Source organism: Erythrolamprus reginae, chromosome 11 (assembly GCF_031021105.1).
Source record: "Erythrolamprus reginae isolate rEryReg1 chromosome 11, rEryReg1.hap1, whole genome shotgun sequence".
Lineage (NCBI taxonomy): Eukaryota > Metazoa > Chordata > Lepidosauria > Squamata > Dipsadidae > Erythrolamprus > Erythrolamprus reginae.
The window spans coordinates 6,952,443-6,972,885 of NC_091960.1; the positions used below are offsets into that span (position 1 = coordinate 6,952,443).

Genomic DNA, 20,443 nt, shown 5'->3' on the forward strand with positions numbered 1-20,443 from the left:
TGCTGGCACGCGAATCATTGCCCTAGCTCAGCTCCAAAATGCATGTGTGTGCCAGCCAGCTGATTTCTGGCTCCCACAGAGGCTCTGGGAGGACGTTTTTGGCTTCCAGAGAGCCTCCAAGGAGATAGGGGAGGGCATTTTTACCCTCCCCTAGCTCCAGGGAAGCCTTTGGAGCCTGGGGAGGGCGAAACACGAGCCTACTGGGCCCACCAGAAGTTGGAAAACAGGCCGTTTGCAGCCTCCAGAGGGTCTCCGGGCTGGGGGCAGGAGAAGCTGGTTTTGCCCTCCCCAGGCATTGAATTATGGGTATGGGCACTCACGCATGCGCGACAGCGTGCACCCATGTTCTTTTGGCACCCGAGGAAAAAAAGGTTTGCCATCACTGATCTAGAAGGAACAGCCGTCTGTAGCGTTGATTGGATTAAAATACCGGAAGCCACATAGAAACATAGAAGTCTGACAGCAGAAAAAGACCTCATCGTCCATCTAGTCTGCCCTTATACTATTTTCTGTATTTTATCTTAGGATGGATTATATGTTTATCCCAGGCATGTTTAAATTCAGTTACTGTGGATTTATCTACCACGTCTGCTGGAAGTTTGTTCCAAGGATCTACTACTCTTTCAGTAAAATAATATTTTCTCATGTTGCTTTTGATCTTTCCTCCAACTAACTTCAGATTGTGTCTCCTTGTTCTTGTGTTCACTTTCCTATTAAAAACACTTCCCTCCTGGACCTTATTTCACCCTTTAACATATTTAAATGTTTCAATCATGTCCCCCCTTTTCCTTCTGTCCTCCAGACTATAAAGATTGAGTCCATTCAGTCTTTCCTGATCAGTTTTATGCTTAAGACCTTCCACCATTCTTGTAGCCCGTCTTCGGACCCGTTCAATTTGATCCATATCTTTTTGTAGGTGAGGTCTCCAGAATTGGACACAGTATTCCAAATGTGGTCTCACCAGCACTACTACTACTACTACTACTACTACTACTACTACTACTACTACTATTATTATTATTATTATTATTATTATTATTATTATTATTATTATTATTATTTTATGCTTAAGACCTTTCACCATTCTTGTAGCCCGTCTTTGGACCCGTTCAATTTTGTCAATATCTTTTTGTAGGTGAGGTCTCCAGAACTGAACACAGTATTCCAAATGTGGTCTCACCAGCGCTCTATATAAGGGGATCATAATCTCCCTCTTCCTGCTTGTTATACCTCTAGCTATGCAGCCAAGCATCCTACTTGCTTTCCCTACCACCTGACTGCACTGTTCACCCATTTTGAGACTGTCTGCCACAAAGAAGACCTTTTGAACCTTACAAAAATATTTTATTAACATAAATAGATATATATATATAACATAATAAAATAACAGGAAAAAAAACCATTCCACGCCGCTACCAAACTTCTAAAAGAGGAAAATAGCTGCTCCTTGTTTAAGTTCGTGTCAATAGTTGTAGGTAAGGCAGGGGCAGCTCTTGACTAACGCACCCAGATTTTTTAAATAAATCACAAGGCTCAGTCTCCATGAGTTGAAACAGCTAAAAAGAGCCCTTCATGGCCCTGAGAAAGTGTAAATAAAAGGAATGGGAAATTTCAGGATGTTCTTTTCAGCGGGCTATGAAAAATAAGGATTTCACCCACGAGATGAGTGTCCAGCATCTTTGCTATAATTCTGCAGTCTTGACTTACATTCATTGATCCAATACTGGAAGTTTTAAAGAAGAGATTGGAGAACCATTGGTCTGAAGTGGTATAGACTTTCCTGCCTAAGCAGGGGGTTGGACTAGAAGACCTCCAAGGTCCCTTCAAACACTGTTATTCTATTCTACCCTGTTGAGCAGAACCCCAAGATTTCACAAAACGTGAGCCTTCCTAGCCACTAATCTTCTTTTACAACACGTCATTTAATTCTCACCAAGTTATCCATACTGATCTGGCTGCTGGCCATCTTGCAGATAGTGCTCAACTTACAACAGTTCATTTAGTGACCTGTTGTGGTTAGCTCTGACCCAGCTCCTGCCTCGAGGACTGTGGATGTGGGGGAGACATCCACATGCTGCAGGGCTGTTTTGCCCCCAGTGGAATCTGATGATGAAGGCTCCTCTGACCAAGAAGACATGAGTGACAGGGAGGAGGAGAGTGTGGCAGACAGCTCAGAAGGAGATCAATTATCTAGCTCCTCCTTGGATTCAGAACAAGAGTTAATGATACAGCCACGCATGCGGAGAGCGATGCATAGGCAGCAACAACTGAGAGATTATTATCAAAGAAAATGAGGCCACCTGTGGTTGGGTGGGGCTGTGGTCATTAGTGAGGCTGCTATAAATAGCAGCCTGTGGGTTTGGCCATTGTGGAGGATTATCTGATCGTTGTGTTTCGTGACTGCTTTACTGACTTTGACTTTTTGTGTGCTGATTTTTCCCCGCTTTGAAACTAAACCAGAGCAAAGTGTGTTTCACTTTGTGAAAGAAGAAGGACTGTGAATTGCCTCCCAGCTGCAAGCTAAGTATCTCAGAACTGATAAGGGACTTGTACCAATTACCAGTTTGTTTGGAGACCAGTGCTCTTTGCTATACCAAAAGAGAGCTTGGTTTAAGTGAATTTTCATTATAAAGAACATTGTTTTGAATTTTCAAACGTGTGTGTGTCTGAAATTTGTACCTGTGAATTTTCGGGAGGAGTCTACCAGAGAGCCTGACAGAACAGTGATCGTTCAAAGTTACAACAGTGCTGAAAAAAGTGACTTATCATTTATCCTTCCAAGGTGGGTAAAATGAGGACCCCGGTCATTGAGATACTGACTCTGCAAACTGCTTAGATAGGGCTGTAAAGCACATGACGCAGTTGATAAATCTAACTACTTTTTTCATATTTACAATGGTTGTAGCATCCCTGCGGTCACATGATCAAATTCAGAACCCTTCGCAACCCGGTGGCGGGGCGGTCACATCATCCATACTTGGCAACCTCCCGACAAGCAAAATCAATGGGGAAGCCAGATGGTACTCAACAATCGTGCTACCAACTTAACAACCGCAACGATCGACTTCACAAAGGTGGCAAGAAAAATTGTAAAAACGTCACAAGGCTCACTTAACAAATGTCTTGCTTAGCACCGGAAACGTTGGCCTATAATTGTGGTCAGTACGTTGAGGATTGCCTGTGTGTAGTCAAAAAAATAAATATTCCCAAATAAGTAAACATGGATAGCTTGGCTAATGACCATTTTTTTGGTGGGGAAAGGTGGGAAGAAGTTTCAGAGGCTGTTTGGTCCCCCAAGAATGGTCTCTTCACCCCTGGTTTTGTAGGGATGGTGGTCTAGGACGAGGGGGCCCTCCCTAAAGTTCGTAGGTAAGAAAGTGAGGAGAAATAAAGGGAAATATTTCTTCACCCAGAGGGTCGTTGGTTTATGGAATTCCCTTCCAGAAGAGGTCGTGACAGCTGTCAGCCTGGAGAGCTTCAAGGCAGGATTAGACAGATTCATGGATGCCAAGTGTATCATAGGTGGTTATTGAAACGGATGTCCATGTACCTCCTCTATGTTGGTTGAGGCAGGCAGGATCCCCTTGGGTCCCATTTGTTGGGGGTCAAGGGAAAGGGAGGGTCTTGCCTTCTCTTTCTGCTCAAAATCCCCATGGACAATTGGTGGGCCACTGCGTGACACAGAAGGCTGGACTCAATAGGGTTTGGCTTTATGTTCTTATGGTCTCTTTAAGGAGGGGCTCTCAGCAGGAATCCCCTGCTTATTCCCCGCTGCATTAAATATTGGGGGAGAGTAGAAAAGGTCCGAGTTCTAAGTTCTACTTGGTCCAGATGTGGAGTAAGCATCCTTCTGCTTGGAGATCAGGAGCTTTCTCAAGAAAGGAGTAAAACTGTAAAGAGAAGGAGGCTCGTTGACGTAATAATGTGACGGGCCAAAATCAAGTGGTTGGCTTGGCTCCTTGGAGAGGGTTTCAGGTGTCCGTCGGTGATCAAGTTGTTGCACAAATTGCCAGTACAGCAGTGGGATTCTACGCTGCCCAGGTTCTTGTAGATGGAGGTATAAGGACTGTCGCACCAGGAAGGCGATGCACAACCTTTGATGACAGAATAGTTCCCAGAGATGCCTGAATGAAGGAGAAATAATAATAACAACAACAATAACAACAACAACAGCAACAGTGTTGGAAGGGACCTTGGAGGTCTTCTAGTCCAACCCTCTGCTTAGGCAGAAAACTCTACACTATTTCAGACAAATGGCTGTCCAACATCTTCTTAAAAACATCTAGTGTTGGAAGTATTCACAACTTCTGGAGGCAAACTGTTCCACTGGTTAATTATTATTATTGTCTACCAAGAAACATAGAAGACTGACGGCAGAAAAAGACCTCATGGTCCATCTAGTCTGCCCTTATACAATTTTCTGTATTTTATCTTAGGATGGATATATGTTTATCCCAGGCATGTTTCAATTCAGTTACTGTGGATTTACCAACCCCGTCTGCTGGAAGTTTGTTCCAAGGATCTACTACTCTTTCAGTAAAATAATATTTTCTCATGTTGCTTTTGATCTTTCCCCCAACTAACCTCAGATTGTGTCCCCTTGTTCTTGTGTTCACTTTCCTATTAAAAACACTTCCCTCCTGGACCTTATTTAACCCTTTAACATATTTAAATGTTTCGATCATGTCCCCCCTTTTCCTTCTGTCCTCCAGACTATACAGATTGAGTTCATGAAGTCTTTCCTGATACGTTTTATGCTTGAGACCTTCCACCATTCTTGTAGCCCGTCTTTCGACCCCTTCAATTTTGTCAATATCTTTTTGTAGGTGAGGTCTCCAGAACTGGACACAGTATTGCAAATGTGGTCTCACCAGCGCTCTATATAGCGGGATCATAATCTCCCTCTTCCTGCTTGTTATACCTCTAGCTATGCAGCCAAGCATCCTACTTGCTTTCCCTACCGCCTGACTGCACTGTTCACCCATTTTGAGACTGTCAGAAATCACTGCCCCTAAATCCTTCTCTTCTGAAGTTTTTGCTAACACAGAAGGGTCTGGATCATTGAAAAAGACCCAGTTTCCACCCAATTCTGAAGCCAGCTGAGAAACTCTTTGTCCATTTGAAGGGGGGTCACAATTTCTGTAGATTTATTTTCCGATCTTTCTCCTCATTCTCACTCCGCAGATTAACGCTAAAGAGAGAAAGCAAGAGGAATTTGTCACAAGTTACTCACCGCGGATCCCCGAGGCTTCTAGGCACTTAGTCATGGGGCCTCGGCATTGCACCGTTGTGATATTAATTGGGGCACAACCATGAGTAGTGTTTCCTTCGCAGCTGTGGCATTTGAGCCCGTTCAAGGGCAAGGGAGTCTGCTTGTAATCTGCAAAATGAAGCAAGATTGTTGAATGGAATAGAATAGAGTAGAGTAGAGTAGAATAGAATAGAACAGAACAGACCGGAATAACACACTTGGAAGGGACCTTGGAGGTCTTCTAGTCCAACCCCCTGCTTAGGCAGGAAAGCTACACCACATCAGACAAACATCTTAAAAACTTCCAGGGTTGGAACATTCACAACTTCTGGAGGCAAGTTGTTCCACCAATTAATTGTTCTAACTGTCAGGAATTTTCTCCTTAGTTCTAAGAACTTTGGCCACCTTTAAGCCATCACATGACCTTTAAGCCACCCTGGTCACCTGATCGTCCAATGCGCTTTGGGTCAAAGCGCATCGAGTCCAGCATTCTGTGTCACCCGGTGGCCCACCAATTGTCCTTGGGGATCTTGAGCAGAAAGAGAAGGCAAGACCCTCCCTTTCCCCTGACCCCCAACAAAAGGTACCCAAGGGAATCCTGCCTGCCTCAACCAACATAGAGATTAGATTAGATTAGATTTATTGGATTTATATGCCGCCCCTCTCCGCAGACTCGGGACGGCTCACAACAATAGTAAAAAACAGTACATAGTGACAAATCCAATGCCCACCAATCCAATTACAATTTTAAGTTAAGAAATTCATAAAACAATCCCAATATATATATAAAAAACAAGCACACAATCAATCAAACACCAAAACAACATAGGCAAGGGGGAGATGTTTTAGTTCCCCCATGCCTGACGGCAGAGGTGGGTTTTAAGGAGTTTACAAAAGGCAGGGAGGGTGGGGGCAATCCTAATCTCAGGGGGGAGCTGGTTCCAGAGGGTCGGAGCCACCACAGAGAAGGCTCTTCCCCTGGGTCCCACCAGACGACATTGTTTAGTCGACGGGACCCGAAGAAGGCAGCACATGGACATTTTAATTATTGGATTTGTACTAAATCTAATTATTGGATTTGTGCTAAATTGTTTATTGCTGTTGTGAACCGCCCCGAGTCTTCGGAGAGGGGCGGCATACAAACCTAATAAATTATTACTAATTATTATTAATTATTACTCCTTTTTCTGCAGGCCTCTGTTTACCGCTCTAAAACCACGTTGTGATTGACCCACCTTGAACATCATTGTTACACCAGCTGGAGTTACAACACTTGACCATGTAGAAACTCTTGTGGTTTTGGAAGCTCGGAGCACCCTGGCAGTGGGAGAGCTGGCCACAGCCCTTGATCCGTTCTTGATCCTTCGGGAATCCTATCAGTGGGATGGAAAAAACAAGGGTGTAAATTTGTTTTTGGCCTGCAGGGGGCATGAGTTGAGATTCCCTTACACAGTGACAGGCGAGTCTTTTTTGGTTCGCTTGCTGAAAGGAGGGGGAGCATGATGGAGTCGCGGGTGCGCCAGCAGTGGGTTCCTACCAGTATGAATGAGGATGCCACACTGCGCGCGCATCCGAGCGTGTTTTTTGCTTTTGTGCATGCACAGGAAGCCAAATCTCGCGAGGGCACGCTCATGGGTGATTTTGGTGGGTTTTTTTGCTTCCGCACATGCGCAGAAACAAAAACCCCCACCAAAATCTCTCTGGCGTGCGCATCCCCTGCACATGCACAGAAGCGAAAACATGTTCGGATGTGCACGCACACCAGAGACCTGAAGCTGCGCGCTCAACACACCGGTAACAGTGATAGCGACAATCCCTACACCCTTAATTCCATGCGCCCCATGCATGTGCGCATGAATCCCCCCTGCTCCCAGCATGCAATGGCACATCCCTTTTGTGTTCTCCTCAAACTTCAAAGCCTTTCCGGGAACCTGGGGAGGACGGAAACTGCCTTCCCCATCTCCCCGGAGGTAGAAAATGATTCGTTTGCCAACTTCTGTTTGAACCGGAAGTCAGCAATCGGGCAGGTCTTTGTCTGCCATCAATCTTCCATGTTTCTATCTATCTATCTATAAAAATTCAGCAAAAACATTGATACATACATGTTCCTTCAATACACCAGGGTGATTCGACACAAAAATATGTAACCCTTCCCTGGTACAGAGCTGAAGGGTTTGGATACCGTAGCCTAGAGGTTAATTCTCTGCTTTACAAGGCAAAGGTTGCAGGTTCAAGTCCCACTGAGGGTATGGCTAGCTGATGAGGTCAAAATAAAGCCGAAATAGATCTATCCTAGTCTCCCTTAATTTTCAAATTCAGCAAAAAAAACATGTGACACATATAGATAGAATTGTCGGCTATCAATAAAATTAACTGCCTTGGAAATGGCCCTGGGTTGGGCCAAGAGGCAAATAAGGAGCTGTGATGTTGCTTCAATATACCAGGGTGATTCGACACAAAAATATGTAACCCTTCCCTGGTACAGAGCTGAAGGGTTTGGATACCGTAGCCTAGAGCAGTGATTTTCAACCTTTTTTGAGCTGCGGCACATTTTTTACATTTACGAAACCCTGGGGCACATTGAGCGGGGGGAGGGGGGAGGCTAAAAAAAGTTTGGACAAAAAAATTCTCTCTCTCTCTTCCTCTCTTTCGCTCTATTTCTCTCTCCCTCACTCTTTCTCGCCCTTCCTTCTTTCTCTCTCCATCCCTCTTTCTTTCTCTTCCTCCCTCCCTCTCTTTTTTGCTCTCTTTCTCTCTCCCTCCCTCCCTCTATGTCTTTCTCTCTCTCTCCTTCCCTCCCTCTCTTTCTCTCTCTCTATTGCTTTCTTTCTCTCTCTCTTGCTTTCTTTCTCTTGTTCTCTCTCCTTCCCTCCCTCTCTTTCTCTCTCTCTATTGCTTTCTTTCTCTCACTTTCTCTCTCTCTTGCTTTCTTTCTCTTGTTCTCTTTCTCTCTCTCACTCTTTCTCTCTCTTGCTTTCTTTCTCTCTCTCTTTCTTTCTTTCTCTCTTGCTTTCTTTCTCTCTCTGAGCTTTGCAGCACACCTGACCATGTCTCACGGCACACTGGTTGAAAAACACTGGCCTAGAGGATAATTCTCTGCCTTACAAGGCAAAGGTTGAAGGTTCAAGTCCCAATGAGGGTATGGCTAGCTGATGAGGCCAAAATAAGGCCGAAATAAATCTATCCTAGTCTCCCTTAATTTTCAAATTCAGCAAAAAAAACCATGTGGCATATATATATATACTGTATATGGATATGCATGTATGTATATGAATATATAAACTGTATTATTTTGCATAGTAAAACTGGGAGAGTTGGTCTACCTTCTTACTAAAACCCATCCAGCCCAAACAAAACACCACAGTTTTCAGCACGGGGGCGTGAAAATGCTAATTTTTAATCCCCGCATACAGAGGGCAAAAAATGACTTTATTATTCGGCACAACAGTGCTGGCTGTGAGCTATTACATCGTCTTAGTAGACATCACACAGTTCTGAGGATAGGGGAGTAAAATGCTAATTACATACAATATATTTATTTGGTGGAGTGGGTGGGTGGGGGGTGAATGCTGCAGAATTTGCCATCGTTTAAACTACTGGAAACCTGAACTTTGCTCAAAGTTACTACAAATTTTGAGATTCGCAGAGATCCCTCAATACATTTCTACCTTGTGCTATATTTGCCCATTCCTTTAATTGGGTTAATTGCAGCAACTCTACTTGCAAACATGCAAAGCTTGTTTAGTTTTAGTTTTGGTTAGTTTTGTAACTTTCTGAGTAAGGTGAATCCTGCTTAAATACACTGCTCAAAATAAATAAATAAAGGGGACACTTAAACAACAGAATATAACTCCAAGTAAATCAGAAATAAAACTGTCCAGTTAGGAAGCAACACCGATTGACAATCAATTTCACCTGCTGTTGTGCACATTCAATTTTGTACAGAGCAAAGTATTCAATGAGAATATTTCATTCATTCAGATCTAGGATGGGTTCTTTGAGTGTTCCCTTTATTTTTTTGAGCAGTATATGTTTTGCATTATCTGTGTTTAGACCAGTATCTGTCAACATTGGCCCCTTGAAGATGCATGGATTTCAACTCCCAAAATTCCCCCAGACAAGTGCCAAGGTTGAGAAACATTGCTTTAAACAATAACAATAAATCTCTTGGTATAAAAAAGTGATCTATATGATATATTGATTTGTTGCTTTATTGGTTTATTGACACATGAATCTGTTGAGCTGAATTTTTGACCTGTATATATTGCTAATATATTCCTAATCTGAAATATAAGTGATTAGAAATTATGGAAATTAAATATTTGAGTATTTAGTATATTTAAGTGTTTATTTAATTAAGTTAAGTTATATTATGATACCCTACTGATAAATATAGACTCATCTTAGATAAAATATTGATAGAACCACCTTTAATTAAGTTAAAATAGAGATAATGAAATTAATTATTTAAATATCTATACAGTTTGAATATATACTCTTAAATACTTAGCAAACTATTGTAACAGTTGATTAATTGACCCTGCTTTAACTATAACTATCTTTACATTTTATTTATACTAAATTATTGCAATATAGATTAATAATTTTGAATATGATTAACTGATATTTAATGAGTTAGTAATATAGGGACTTAAGTTTTACAAATTCTTGATATCCTTATACTAACAACTCTTTACATCGCCACTTTATATACTTTTATATACCCAGAGGGGAGTCATTTTAAACCAATCCAATCTTTTAGACCAAGAGATTTTGTTAAATCTCTAGACATGTTTAATATGCAACCACATAATGCTTGAATTACCCCGGCGAGCTCTGGGAGTAAAGGTTGAGATGAAGGTTAAAAATGCATTATTTCCTTTTCTGCAAAGGAAGACACCGGAGGACGAAGCGACCAAGAAATTGTACATCAGAAGAAGGCCTGGACTCACCTTCTGGATCAACCTCCAAGGAGGCGATATCTATGCATTTATCCTGGGGCCAGAAACAACGCATCACTTTAGGATTGGAGTTGTGGCAAGTGTTATCGGCAGTTGTACAGGAGTAGCAATTCAGGAGGTTTTCGTTATGGCCTCGGGCATGGATCATATCCTTCACTGTCCAGGAGAAAAACAGCAAACTATTGAAACCGTGAACAATGTATGCTTGCATACATTAAATCAGTATTATTATAGATCAGATAAATAATTTTCATTGTCATTTTTTGTGTGTGTGTAGAAACATAGAAGACTGACGGCAGAAAAAGACCTCATGGTCCATCTGCTCTGCTCTTATACTATTTCCCGTATTTTACCTTAGGATGGATATATGTTTATCCCAGGCATGTTTAAATTCAGTGACTGTGGATTTACCAACCACGTCTGCTGGAAGTTTGTTCCAAGTATCTACTACTCTTTCAGTCAAATAATATTTTCTCACGTTGCTTTTGATCTTTCCTCCAGCTAACTTCAGATTGTGTCCCCTTGTTCTTGTGTTCACTTTCCTATTAAAAACACTTCCCTCCTGGACCTTATTTAACCCTTTAACATATTTAAATGTTTCGATCATGTCTCCCCTTTTCCTTCTGTCCTCCAGACTATACAGATTGAGTTCATGAAGTCTTTCCTGATACGTTTTATGCTTAAGACCTTCCACCATTCTTGTAGCCCGTCTTTGGACCCGTTCAATTTTGTCAATATCTTTTTGTAGGTGAGGTCTCCAGAACTGAATACAGTATTCCAAATGTGGTCTCACCAGCGCTCTATACAGCGGGATCATAATCTCCCTCTTCCTGCTTGTTATACCTCTAACTATGCAGCCAAGCATCCTACTTGCTTTCCCTACCACCTGACTGCACTGTTCACCCATTTTGAGACTGTCAGAAATCACACTGGCCCACATTAGAAATGAAATTCTTCTTGCCTGCTCACAAGAGAAAGTCAATATCTACCTAAAACCGTGCATAACACAGATATACAGAGGCGAGGTGGTGCAGTAGGTAGAGTGAAGAACTGCAGCCCACTAAAGCTGACTGCTAGATGTGCAGGTCAGTGGTTCAAATCTCATCACCGGCTCAAGGTTGACTCAGCCTTCCATCCTTCCGAGGTGGATCAAATGAGGACCCGGATTGTGGGGGCAATAGGCTGGCTCTGTTATAAAAAGGTGCTATTGCTAACATGCTGTACCTCAGCCACAAAAACATAATTTAGAATTTAGACCAGTCTCTCTGCATCTTGAATCCATCTTCGATTGTGATCATGTGACCATGGGAGGGTTTGATAGCCGTAACTTCAAGGATGGGTTGTGTAAGTCGCTTTTTCTAAGGCTATTGTAACTTCGAACTCTGATTAAGTCATGTGGTCAGGACTACTACCCCTATATCAGCCCCTCTTCTAGTTTTCCAATCACCAAGATCCCATTTCAGCATCGTTCCATGTAAAATCCTTCCTTCCTTCCTTCCTTCCTTCCTTCCTTCCTTCCTTCCTTCCTTCCTTCCTTCCTTCCTTCCTTCCTTCCTTCTCGCCCTCCCTCCCTCTGTAAGCCGCCCTGAGTCTAAGGAGTCTAATAGTGGCATAAAAATAAATAAAATAAAATAAAATAAAATAAAATAATAAATAAAATAAATAAAATAAATAATAAAATAAAATAAAATAAATAATAAAATAAAATAAAATAAATAATAAAATAAAATAAAATAAATAATAAAATAAAATAATTTTTTTAAAAAATAAAATAAAATAAAATAAATAAAAAAATAAATAAAATAATAAAAGTAAAAAATAAAATAAAATAATAAAATAATAAAAGTAAAAAATAAAATAAAATAATAAAAGTAAAAAATAAAATAAAATAATAAAAGTAAAAAATAAAATAAAATAAAATAATAAAAGTAAAAAATAAAATAAAATAATAAAATAAAATAAATAAATAAATAAAATAAATAAAATAAATAAAATAAATAAAATAAATAAAATAAATAAAATAAATAAAATAAATAAAATAAATAAAATAAATAAAATAAATAAAATAAAATAATAAATAATAAATAAAATAATAAAATCCAATCCAATCCAGTCCAATCCAATCAAATCAACAAAGAAAGAAAGAAAGAAAGAAAAAAGAAAGAAAGAAAGAAACCAACAAACATATAAACAAACATACATACACACATATGCTATCTTCATCGTCTTCATCTAATGACCCCATAATCCCTTGCAAGGTGGAGTCTGGGAACCTCAATGGAGCTAGCAGTGTTTCCATGGCCTGTTGCCAGTGGGGAGTTATCGCAGTGATCGCTGCTACCGAACCTGCCCAAACCTCCTGAATTGCACACCTGTATTATTCCCTGAATAAAACTCCTGCGTTCTCAAATATGTACCTCTGGGCACCTCCTTGGGTATGCCGCTGTTGCACAGATCGGTTCTGCAATGGTCTTCGGCCAAAAACACCAGCCGGTGGCCCAGGAGGTGTGAGATGGAATTATTAGGCTTTCCACTTACATCGCAGCCCTTGAGGAAGTGGGTGGTGATCTTGGGCCCTGCAGGACAGTGAAGAAGAGGAAGGCAGAGACACAACAGGAGTGAGAGCAAACTCCTGGGCTTGTTAGCACAAATTGGCTCTTCCATTTTTAATGCGGATTTCTCTTATCCTTCACTTGACAATGCAAAAAACGACGCTATCGGGCGTGCATGTGAGAACAACTAGACACAGGGTTAATTTTTCTCCTCTGCTAAACAACTACACAACACTGTCAATGTATCTAAAAAAGGAAGTATTCTCATCTTCCCTATCACCTATCCCTTCATTTTCTTATGACTATAACTTTGTTGTTTATCAATATTGTTGTATGTACATTGAGAGCTTATGCACTGGAAAAAAATTATTTATGTGTCTAATCACACTTGACCAATAAATAATTCTGTTCTGTTCTATTCCATTTCTATTCTATTTCTATTCTTCCATTTAATTCTGTTCCATTCCTTTCCATTCCATTATTCATTTCTTTTCTATTCTATTTTTATTCTATTTCTATTCTATTCCTATTTTATTCTATTTCTATTCCTATTCTATTCTACTGTATTCTATTTCTATTCTTCCATTTAATTCGGTTCCATTCTGTTCCGTTCCATTGGTCATTTCTTTTCTTTTCTAATTCTATTCTATTTATATATTCTATTCTGTTCTATTCCTATTCCTATTTTATTCTAATTCTATTCTTATTCTATTTCTATATTCTATTCTGTTCTGTTCTATTTCTATTCCTATTTTATTCTATTTTATTCTATTCTGTTCTTTTCATTGAGGACCTGTATAATGCACAAATCAAAAAGAGGGCGGGGAAAATATTTACTGACCCCTCACATCCTGGACACAAATTGTTTCTACCCTCAAAACGTCGCTACACAGCACTGCACACCAAGACAACTAGACACAAGAACAGGTTTTTTCCGAACGCCATCACTCTACTAAACAAATAATTCCCTCAACACTGTCAGACTTTCTACTAAATCTGCACTTCTATTCTACTAGTTTTTCTCATCATTCCTTTCACCCATTTCCTCCCATGTTGACTGTAGGACTGTAACTTGTTGCTTGTATCCTAAGATTTTTATTAATATTGCTTCTTCATTGCTTATTTGACCCCTAGGACAATCATTAAGTGTCGTACCACATGATTCTTGACAAATGTATATTTTATTTTATGGTCGCTGAGAGCATATGCACCAAGACAAATTCCTTGTGTGTCCAATCACACTTGGCCAATAAAATTCTAATTCTATTCTATTCTATTCCTATTCTATTCTATTCTATTGATGATGAAATGTGTCAGTGATCCCACAATCATTAGCCATCAGGGCCATGGACTAGCGGTAGCAGCGAAAGCCACTCAATCTTTTCCTGCGAGTAAGGAGATGCCGAGTGGTTGTGCAGATTACAGATTATAAATTAACAGAGTTGGAAGAGACCTTGTATGTCATCTAGTGTGATGATCTACAAGGTCCCTTCCTTTGAAGCCTGTGGATGGCGAAAAATGGGTACAACTGTCCTACCGGAAGTTTGGAAACCAACTTCCGGTAGGCCCGTTGGGCTGTTTTTCATCAACCCCAGGCTTCAGGAAAGCCTTCTGAAGCCCAGGAAGGGCAAAAAACAGCCCAATGGGTGTACCAGAAGTCCAGAGCTTAGAAACATAGAAACATAGAAGACTGACGACAGAAAAAGACCTCACGGTCCATCTAGTCTGCCCTTATACTATTTCCTGCATTTCATCTTACAATGGATATATGTTTATCCCAGGCATGTTTAAATTCAGTTACTGTGGATTTACCAACCACGTCTGCTGGAAGTTTGTTCCAAGGATCTACTACTCTTTCAGAGCTTCAGTGAGGCCTGCGCACATGCGCAGGGGGGGAAACATGGAGAGGGGTTGTGTGCATATGCGCGGGGGGAGGGCACTGCATTATGAATGTGGGCACACACTATTGTGTGTACACTTGTCCTTTGGGTACCGGAGCCAAAAAAAGATTCCCCATCACCCGTACAGAGCTTCCATCTTTATTTATTTTATTTATTTATTTTGTCAAACAAATATAGGATAGTAGTTTGTATAAACATAACATAGGAAGTAATGATAAAAGAAGACATTAGGACAGGGACGGTAGGCCCAATGGTGCGCTTATGCACGCCCCTGACTGACCTCTTAGGAAAGGGGAGAGGTCAACAGTAGATAATTTAAGGTTGAAGATTTGGGGGTTTGGGGGAAGATCTTGAGGCCCCCCCCCTTTCTCCCTCCAAAAAAACTTACGACTTATTACGGCCATGACGGTGCTTTTGCACGACTGCTGGTGCTCTCTACATATTTCCGTATCCTGGCAGTCGTTGTTCCCATCACAGGAGTAGCACCGAAGGGCAACGACTGTAGAAGAAGTAGAAAGGGAAGAAAGCATTAGTAAAGCAAGGGAAAACAGGTAGGCACGAATCCCAGCGACCGATTAGGTCCCACAGTGTTGGCCTTCTCCGGGTCCCGCCGACTAAACAATGTTGTTTGGCGGGACCCAGGGGAAGAGCCTTCTCTGTGGCGGCCCCGGCCCTCTGGAATCAACTCCCCCCGGAGATCAGGATTGCCTCCACCCTCCTTGCCTTTTGCAAACTCCTTAAAACCCACCTCTGCCGTCAGGCATGGGGAAATTGATTCCCCTGGGCCGTTCCATTTTATGCATGGTATGTCTGGGATGTATGATTATTTTTATATTAAGGGTTTTGAATTGCTTTTTAATAATTGGACTTGTACTGTCCTTTATTGTTGTGAGCCGCTCCGAGTCTTTGGAGAGGAGTGGCATACAAATCTAATAAATAATAATAATAATAATAATAATAATAATAATAATAATAATAATAATAATAATAAATCGAGCTGCAACGACTCTGGCATAAGCCAGTGAAAGTGGTCCCAGTGGTCCTTGGCACGCTGGGCGCAGTACCAAAGGATCTCAGCGGACATTTAAAAACCATCGGAATTGACAAAATCTCCACCTGTCAATTGCAAAAGGCCGCTTTACAGGGATCGGCAAACATAATTCGCCGCTACATCACGCAGTCCTAGGTGCTTGGGAAGCGCCCGACTGGTGATGAAATACGAAATCCAGCATAGTGATCTTGTTTGCTGTGTTGTACTGACATAATAATAATAATAATAATAATAATAATAATAATAATAATAATAATAATAATAAATCGAGCTGCAACAACTCTGGCATAAGCCAGTGAAAGTGGTCCCAGTGGTCCTTGGCACGCTGGGCACAGTACCAAAGGATCTCAGCGGACATTTGAAAACCATCGGAATTGACAAAATCTCCACCTGTCAATTGCAAAAGGCCGCTTTACTGGGATCGGCAAACATAATTCGCCGCTACATCACGCAGTCCTAGGTGCTTGGGAAGCGCCCGACTGGTGATGAAATACGAAATCCAGCATAGTGATCTTGTTTGCTGTGTTGTACTGACATAATAATAATAATAATAATAATAATAATAATAATAATAATAATAATAATAATAATAAATCGAGCTGCAACAACTCTGGCATAAGCCAGTGAAAGTGGTCCCAGTGGTCCTTGGCACGCTGGGCACAGTACCAAAGGATCTCAGCGGACATTTGAAAACCATCGGAATTGACAAAATCTCCACCTGTCAATTGCAAAAGGCCGCTTTACTGGGATCGGCAAACATAATTCGCCGCTACATCACGCAGTCCTAGGTGCTTGGGAAGCGCCCGACTGGTGATGAAATACGAAATCCAGCATAGTGATCTTGTTTGCTGTGTTGTACTGACATAATAATAATAATAATAATAATAATAATAATAATAATAATAATAATAATAATAATAATATTAGATTAGAAAATAAAACTTTTATTTCACCTGCCCTATTCTCAATGGCCACTAGGGGGAAGCCACCAGACTTAAACATACCAGTTCTGCGCCACCCATTGGCGGCCATCTGCATTTCTGCAGCCCAAACTCTTAACAGATACCATTAGACCAGTGGTCCCCAAACTACGGCCCGGGGGCCGAATGCGGCCCCCTGAAGCAATTTATCCGGCCCGCGGCAGCACACAAGATTTTACATGGAGACGGGCATTGGAGTTGGGGGCGGGGAGCGACGAAAGTGTGCGAGGCCGGCTAAAGTTTTTCTTTTTTTGAATGGCGAAGTTTTTCTTATTCTGAATGTTGCGCGTGCGCGCGCACTCCCCATACCCTTGTGGGCTGGCAGGGGGATGGGGGCAGAGAGGCCACAACCAAGAGGGACAGAGAAAGAAAGCAAGAGAGAGAGAGAAAGGAAGAGGGAGAGATAGAAAGAGAATGGATGAAAGAAAGCAAGAGAGAGAAAGCGGGACAGAGAGAGAGAGAGAGAAAGGAAGAGGGAGAGATACAAAGAAAGTGAGTGAGAGAGAGAGAGAAAGTGAGAGAGTGAGAGAGAGAAAAAAGGAGAGGAAGGAAGAGAGAGAGAAAGAAAGAGAAAACTTGGCAAGGAGTTGGGGACTTGCTCCACTTCACCTCCTCCTCCTCCCTCAAGGCGGTGGCATTAAGAAAACTGCAGGTTTTTTTTTATAGTCCGGCCCTCCAACAGTCTGAGGGACAGTGAACTGGCCCCCTGTGTAAAAAGTTTGGGGACCCCTGCATTAGACAATTACTTTTTATTCTATGGAGAATAAAAAGACAGAGGATGGGGAAAACTACAATTCTGCTTCCCCCCCTCCCCTCCCCTCTCCTGCTATCCAAATGCCCTGAAATCAGCCGGATCGATTCCCCCACCGCCACCCCAGCATAAAAGCAAACTTTAAAAACTCCAGAGCGAAATTCATTTGGGAGGTCCAAAGAACGACTTAAAAATATATATATATTTCAAATATATACATTAAAAATATACATATTTTCTCAATCGTTATATCTTTACATTAACCTTCAAACCAAACAGAACAGGAAGAGAAAACCATAGAAATAACAAAAACATACATAACCCATCCCCCCCCCACAGATGTCCCATTGATGATTCAGCCTTTACTTTCAATTTATCATAGGGTGCATGTTACCAGTGAATACTATTAGATCTTATGTATAACCAATTATCACATTAATTCTCTTTTCCTTTCCTTCTTTTCTTTTTCCTTTTCTTTTCTTCCTTTTCTTTCTCCTTTCTTTTCCTTTCTTTTTCCTTTCCTTTCCTTCTTTTCTTTTTCCTTTCCTTCCTTTTTCCTTTCCTTCCTTTCCTTTCTTTTTCCTTTCCTTCCTTTTTCCTTTCCTTTTCTTCCTTTTCTTTCTCCTTTCCTTCCTTTTTCCTTTCCTTTCCTTCTTTTATTCTTCCTTTTCTTCCTTTTCTTTTTCCTTTCCTTTCTTTCCTTCCTTTTTCCTTTCCTTCCTTTCCTTTCTTTCTTTTATTCTTCCTTTTCTTTTTCCTTTCCTTTCTTTCTTTTATTTTTCCTTTCCTTCCTTTGTCCTTTCCTTCCTTTCCTTTCTTTTTCCTTTCCTTCCTTTTTTCCTTTTATTTTCTTCCTTTTCTTTCTCCTTTCCTTTCTTTTCCCTTTCCTTTCTTTCTTTTATTCTTCCTTTTCTTTTTCCTTTCCTTCCTTTCTTTTATTTTTCCTTTCCTTCCTTTTTCCTTTCCTTCCTTTCCTTTCTTTTTCCTTTCCTTCCTTTTTTCCTTTTATTTTCTTCCTTTTCTTTCTCCTTTCCTTTCTTTTCCCTTTCCTTTCTTTCTTTTATTTTTCCTTTTCTTTTTCCTTTCCTTCCTTTCTTTTATTTTTCCTTTCCTTCCTTTTTCCTTTCCTTCCTTTCCTTTCTTTTTCCTTTCCTTCCTTTTTTCCTTTTATTTTCTTCCTTTTCTTTCTCCTTTCCTTTCTTTTTCCTTTCCTTTCTTTCTTTCTTTTATTTTTCCTTTCCTTCCTTTTTCCTTTCCTTCCTTTTCCTTTTCCTTTCCTTCCTTTTCTTTTTCCTTTCATTCCTTTTCTTTGTTCTTTCCTTTCTTTTCGTTGTCCGTTCCTTTCCCTTTCTTTTCCTTCCCTTTCCTTCTTTTCTTTTTTTTCTTTTCCTTTCCTTCTGTTTTCTTTCCTTTTCTTCTTTCTTTCCTCCCACTCCTCTCTCTTTCCCTCTCCGCCTCTCTCTCTCTCCCCCCCCTTTTTTTTCCTTTCCCGCTTTTTACCATCTGTCACCATCAAGGAGAACCAAAGGCCGGTCCAGAAACACTTCATGGGTTCCAGATGCGTGGACGGGATCCGGAGCAGCGGGCAGCGCGGGAGAGAGCTGGTAATGCGCAAAGCGAGCGGATCCTCGGAGTAATTCCTGCAGCCCGAGGGAGAGGGAGGGAGGGGTGAAAATGACTCTGAGGTTCCTTCCTCCTCGCGCCCTGCTTATGTTTGAAATCCTCCCCTTTCCTCCAGCTGGCTCGGCTCCACCCCGAACATCACTTGCAGGAAAAAACGTCCTTTTTATTTTTTAAAAAAGAGAAGTTTCGGAGGGTGACACAGCAGCGGCGGAATGAAGGAGGCAGGAAGAACAGGGAAGTGATGAAAACTTCGCTTCGCAGCCCCGACAGATTTAGGGGCAGACCCGCGCTGGAAACGTCCTCGCTCGCCCTAAGCGGCTAGTCCTCAGCGCGTTGTTTTCCCAACCTTGGCAACTTGTATTATTATAGAAACATAGAAGACTGACGGCAGGAAAAGACCTCATGGTCCATCTAGTCTGCCCTTATACTATTTCCTGTATTTTTATCTTAGGATGGATGGATGTTTATCCCAGGCATGTTTCAATTCAGTGACTGCGTCTGCTGGAAGTTTTTTCCAAGCATCTACTACTCTTTCAGTCAAGTAATATTTTCTCATGTTGCTTCTGATCTTTCCCCCAACTAACCTCAGATTGTGCCTCCTTGTTCTTGTGTTCACTTTCCTATTAAAAACACTTCCCTCCTGGACCTTATTTTTGTTTGTTTGTTTGTTTACTTACTTACTTACTTACTTACTTACTTACTTACTTACTTACTTACTTACTTTATTTATTTATTTATTTATTTATTTATTTATTTATTATTTATTTATTTATTTATTTATTTATTTATTTATTCGATTTGTATGCCGCCCCTCTCCGCAGACTTAACGTATTTAAATGTTTTGATCCTGTCCCCCCTTTCCCTTCTGTCCTCCAGACTCTACAGATTGAGTTCATGAAGTCTTTCCTGATCAGTTTTATGCTTAAGACCTTCCACCATTCTTGTAGCCCGTCTTTGGACCCGTTCAATTTTATCCATATGTTTTTGTAGGTGAGGTCTCCAGAACTGGACACAGTATTCCAAAGGTGGTCTCACCAGCACTCTATTATTATTATTATTATTATTATTATTATTATTATTATTATTATTATTATTATTATTATTGAATAAATACACACAAAACAAAATATTTTTGTGTAGAACTGTGTTATCCTCATTTGGTATCTCTTTATTTTTTTCCTTGTTGCACATAGACCATCCTGGATTCTGTCAATATCTGAATAAGGAGGCACTGAGTTTCTTGTTTATAAGCCTTATTGACAGGATCTAAGAGAAATAACCTTGGCAACTTCTAAAAGCAGGTGCCAAATATTTTGGCCCTTGGTTTGTTTAATGTGTTTTGCACCGCGGGGAATTAAACATACAGGGCTGTC

General features: G+C 40.8%; 1 protein-coding gene and 1 long non-coding RNA gene across 5 annotated transcripts in view; one reads left to right on the top strand and one right to left on the bottom strand.

The window, feature by feature from the left end:
- Nucleotides 1-10,439, top strand: part of LOC139174552 (uncharacterized) — a 47,788-nt gene extending 37,349 nt beyond the window's left edge. For all 4 annotated transcript variants that reach the window (XR_011560368.1, XR_011560366.1, XR_011560365.1 and 1 more), the window contains 2 exons: nucleotides 6,445-6,710; nucleotides 10,148-10,439. This is a non-coding gene — a long non-coding RNA (uncharacterized lncRNA). The remainder of the gene's footprint in view (nucleotides 1-6,444; nucleotides 6,711-10,147) is intronic.
- LOC139174550 (urokinase plasminogen activator surface receptor-like) lies at nucleotides 1,323-19,397 on the bottom strand. The gene is made up of 7 exons (XM_070764996.1): nucleotides 18,948-19,397; nucleotides 15,054-15,164; nucleotides 12,630-12,788; nucleotides 10,204-10,368; nucleotides 6,487-6,624; nucleotides 5,234-5,380; nucleotides 1,323-4,124 (listed from the first exon to the last, which is right to left on the bottom strand). Exons 1-7 carry the CDS (start codon nucleotides 18,994-18,996, stop codon nucleotides 3,874-3,876), a joined length of 1,020 nt encoding a protein of 339 aa, XP_070621097.1. The 5' UTR covers nucleotides 18,997-19,397; the 3' UTR covers nucleotides 1,323-3,873.
- Nucleotides 19,398-20,443: the final 1,046 nt, after the last annotated feature.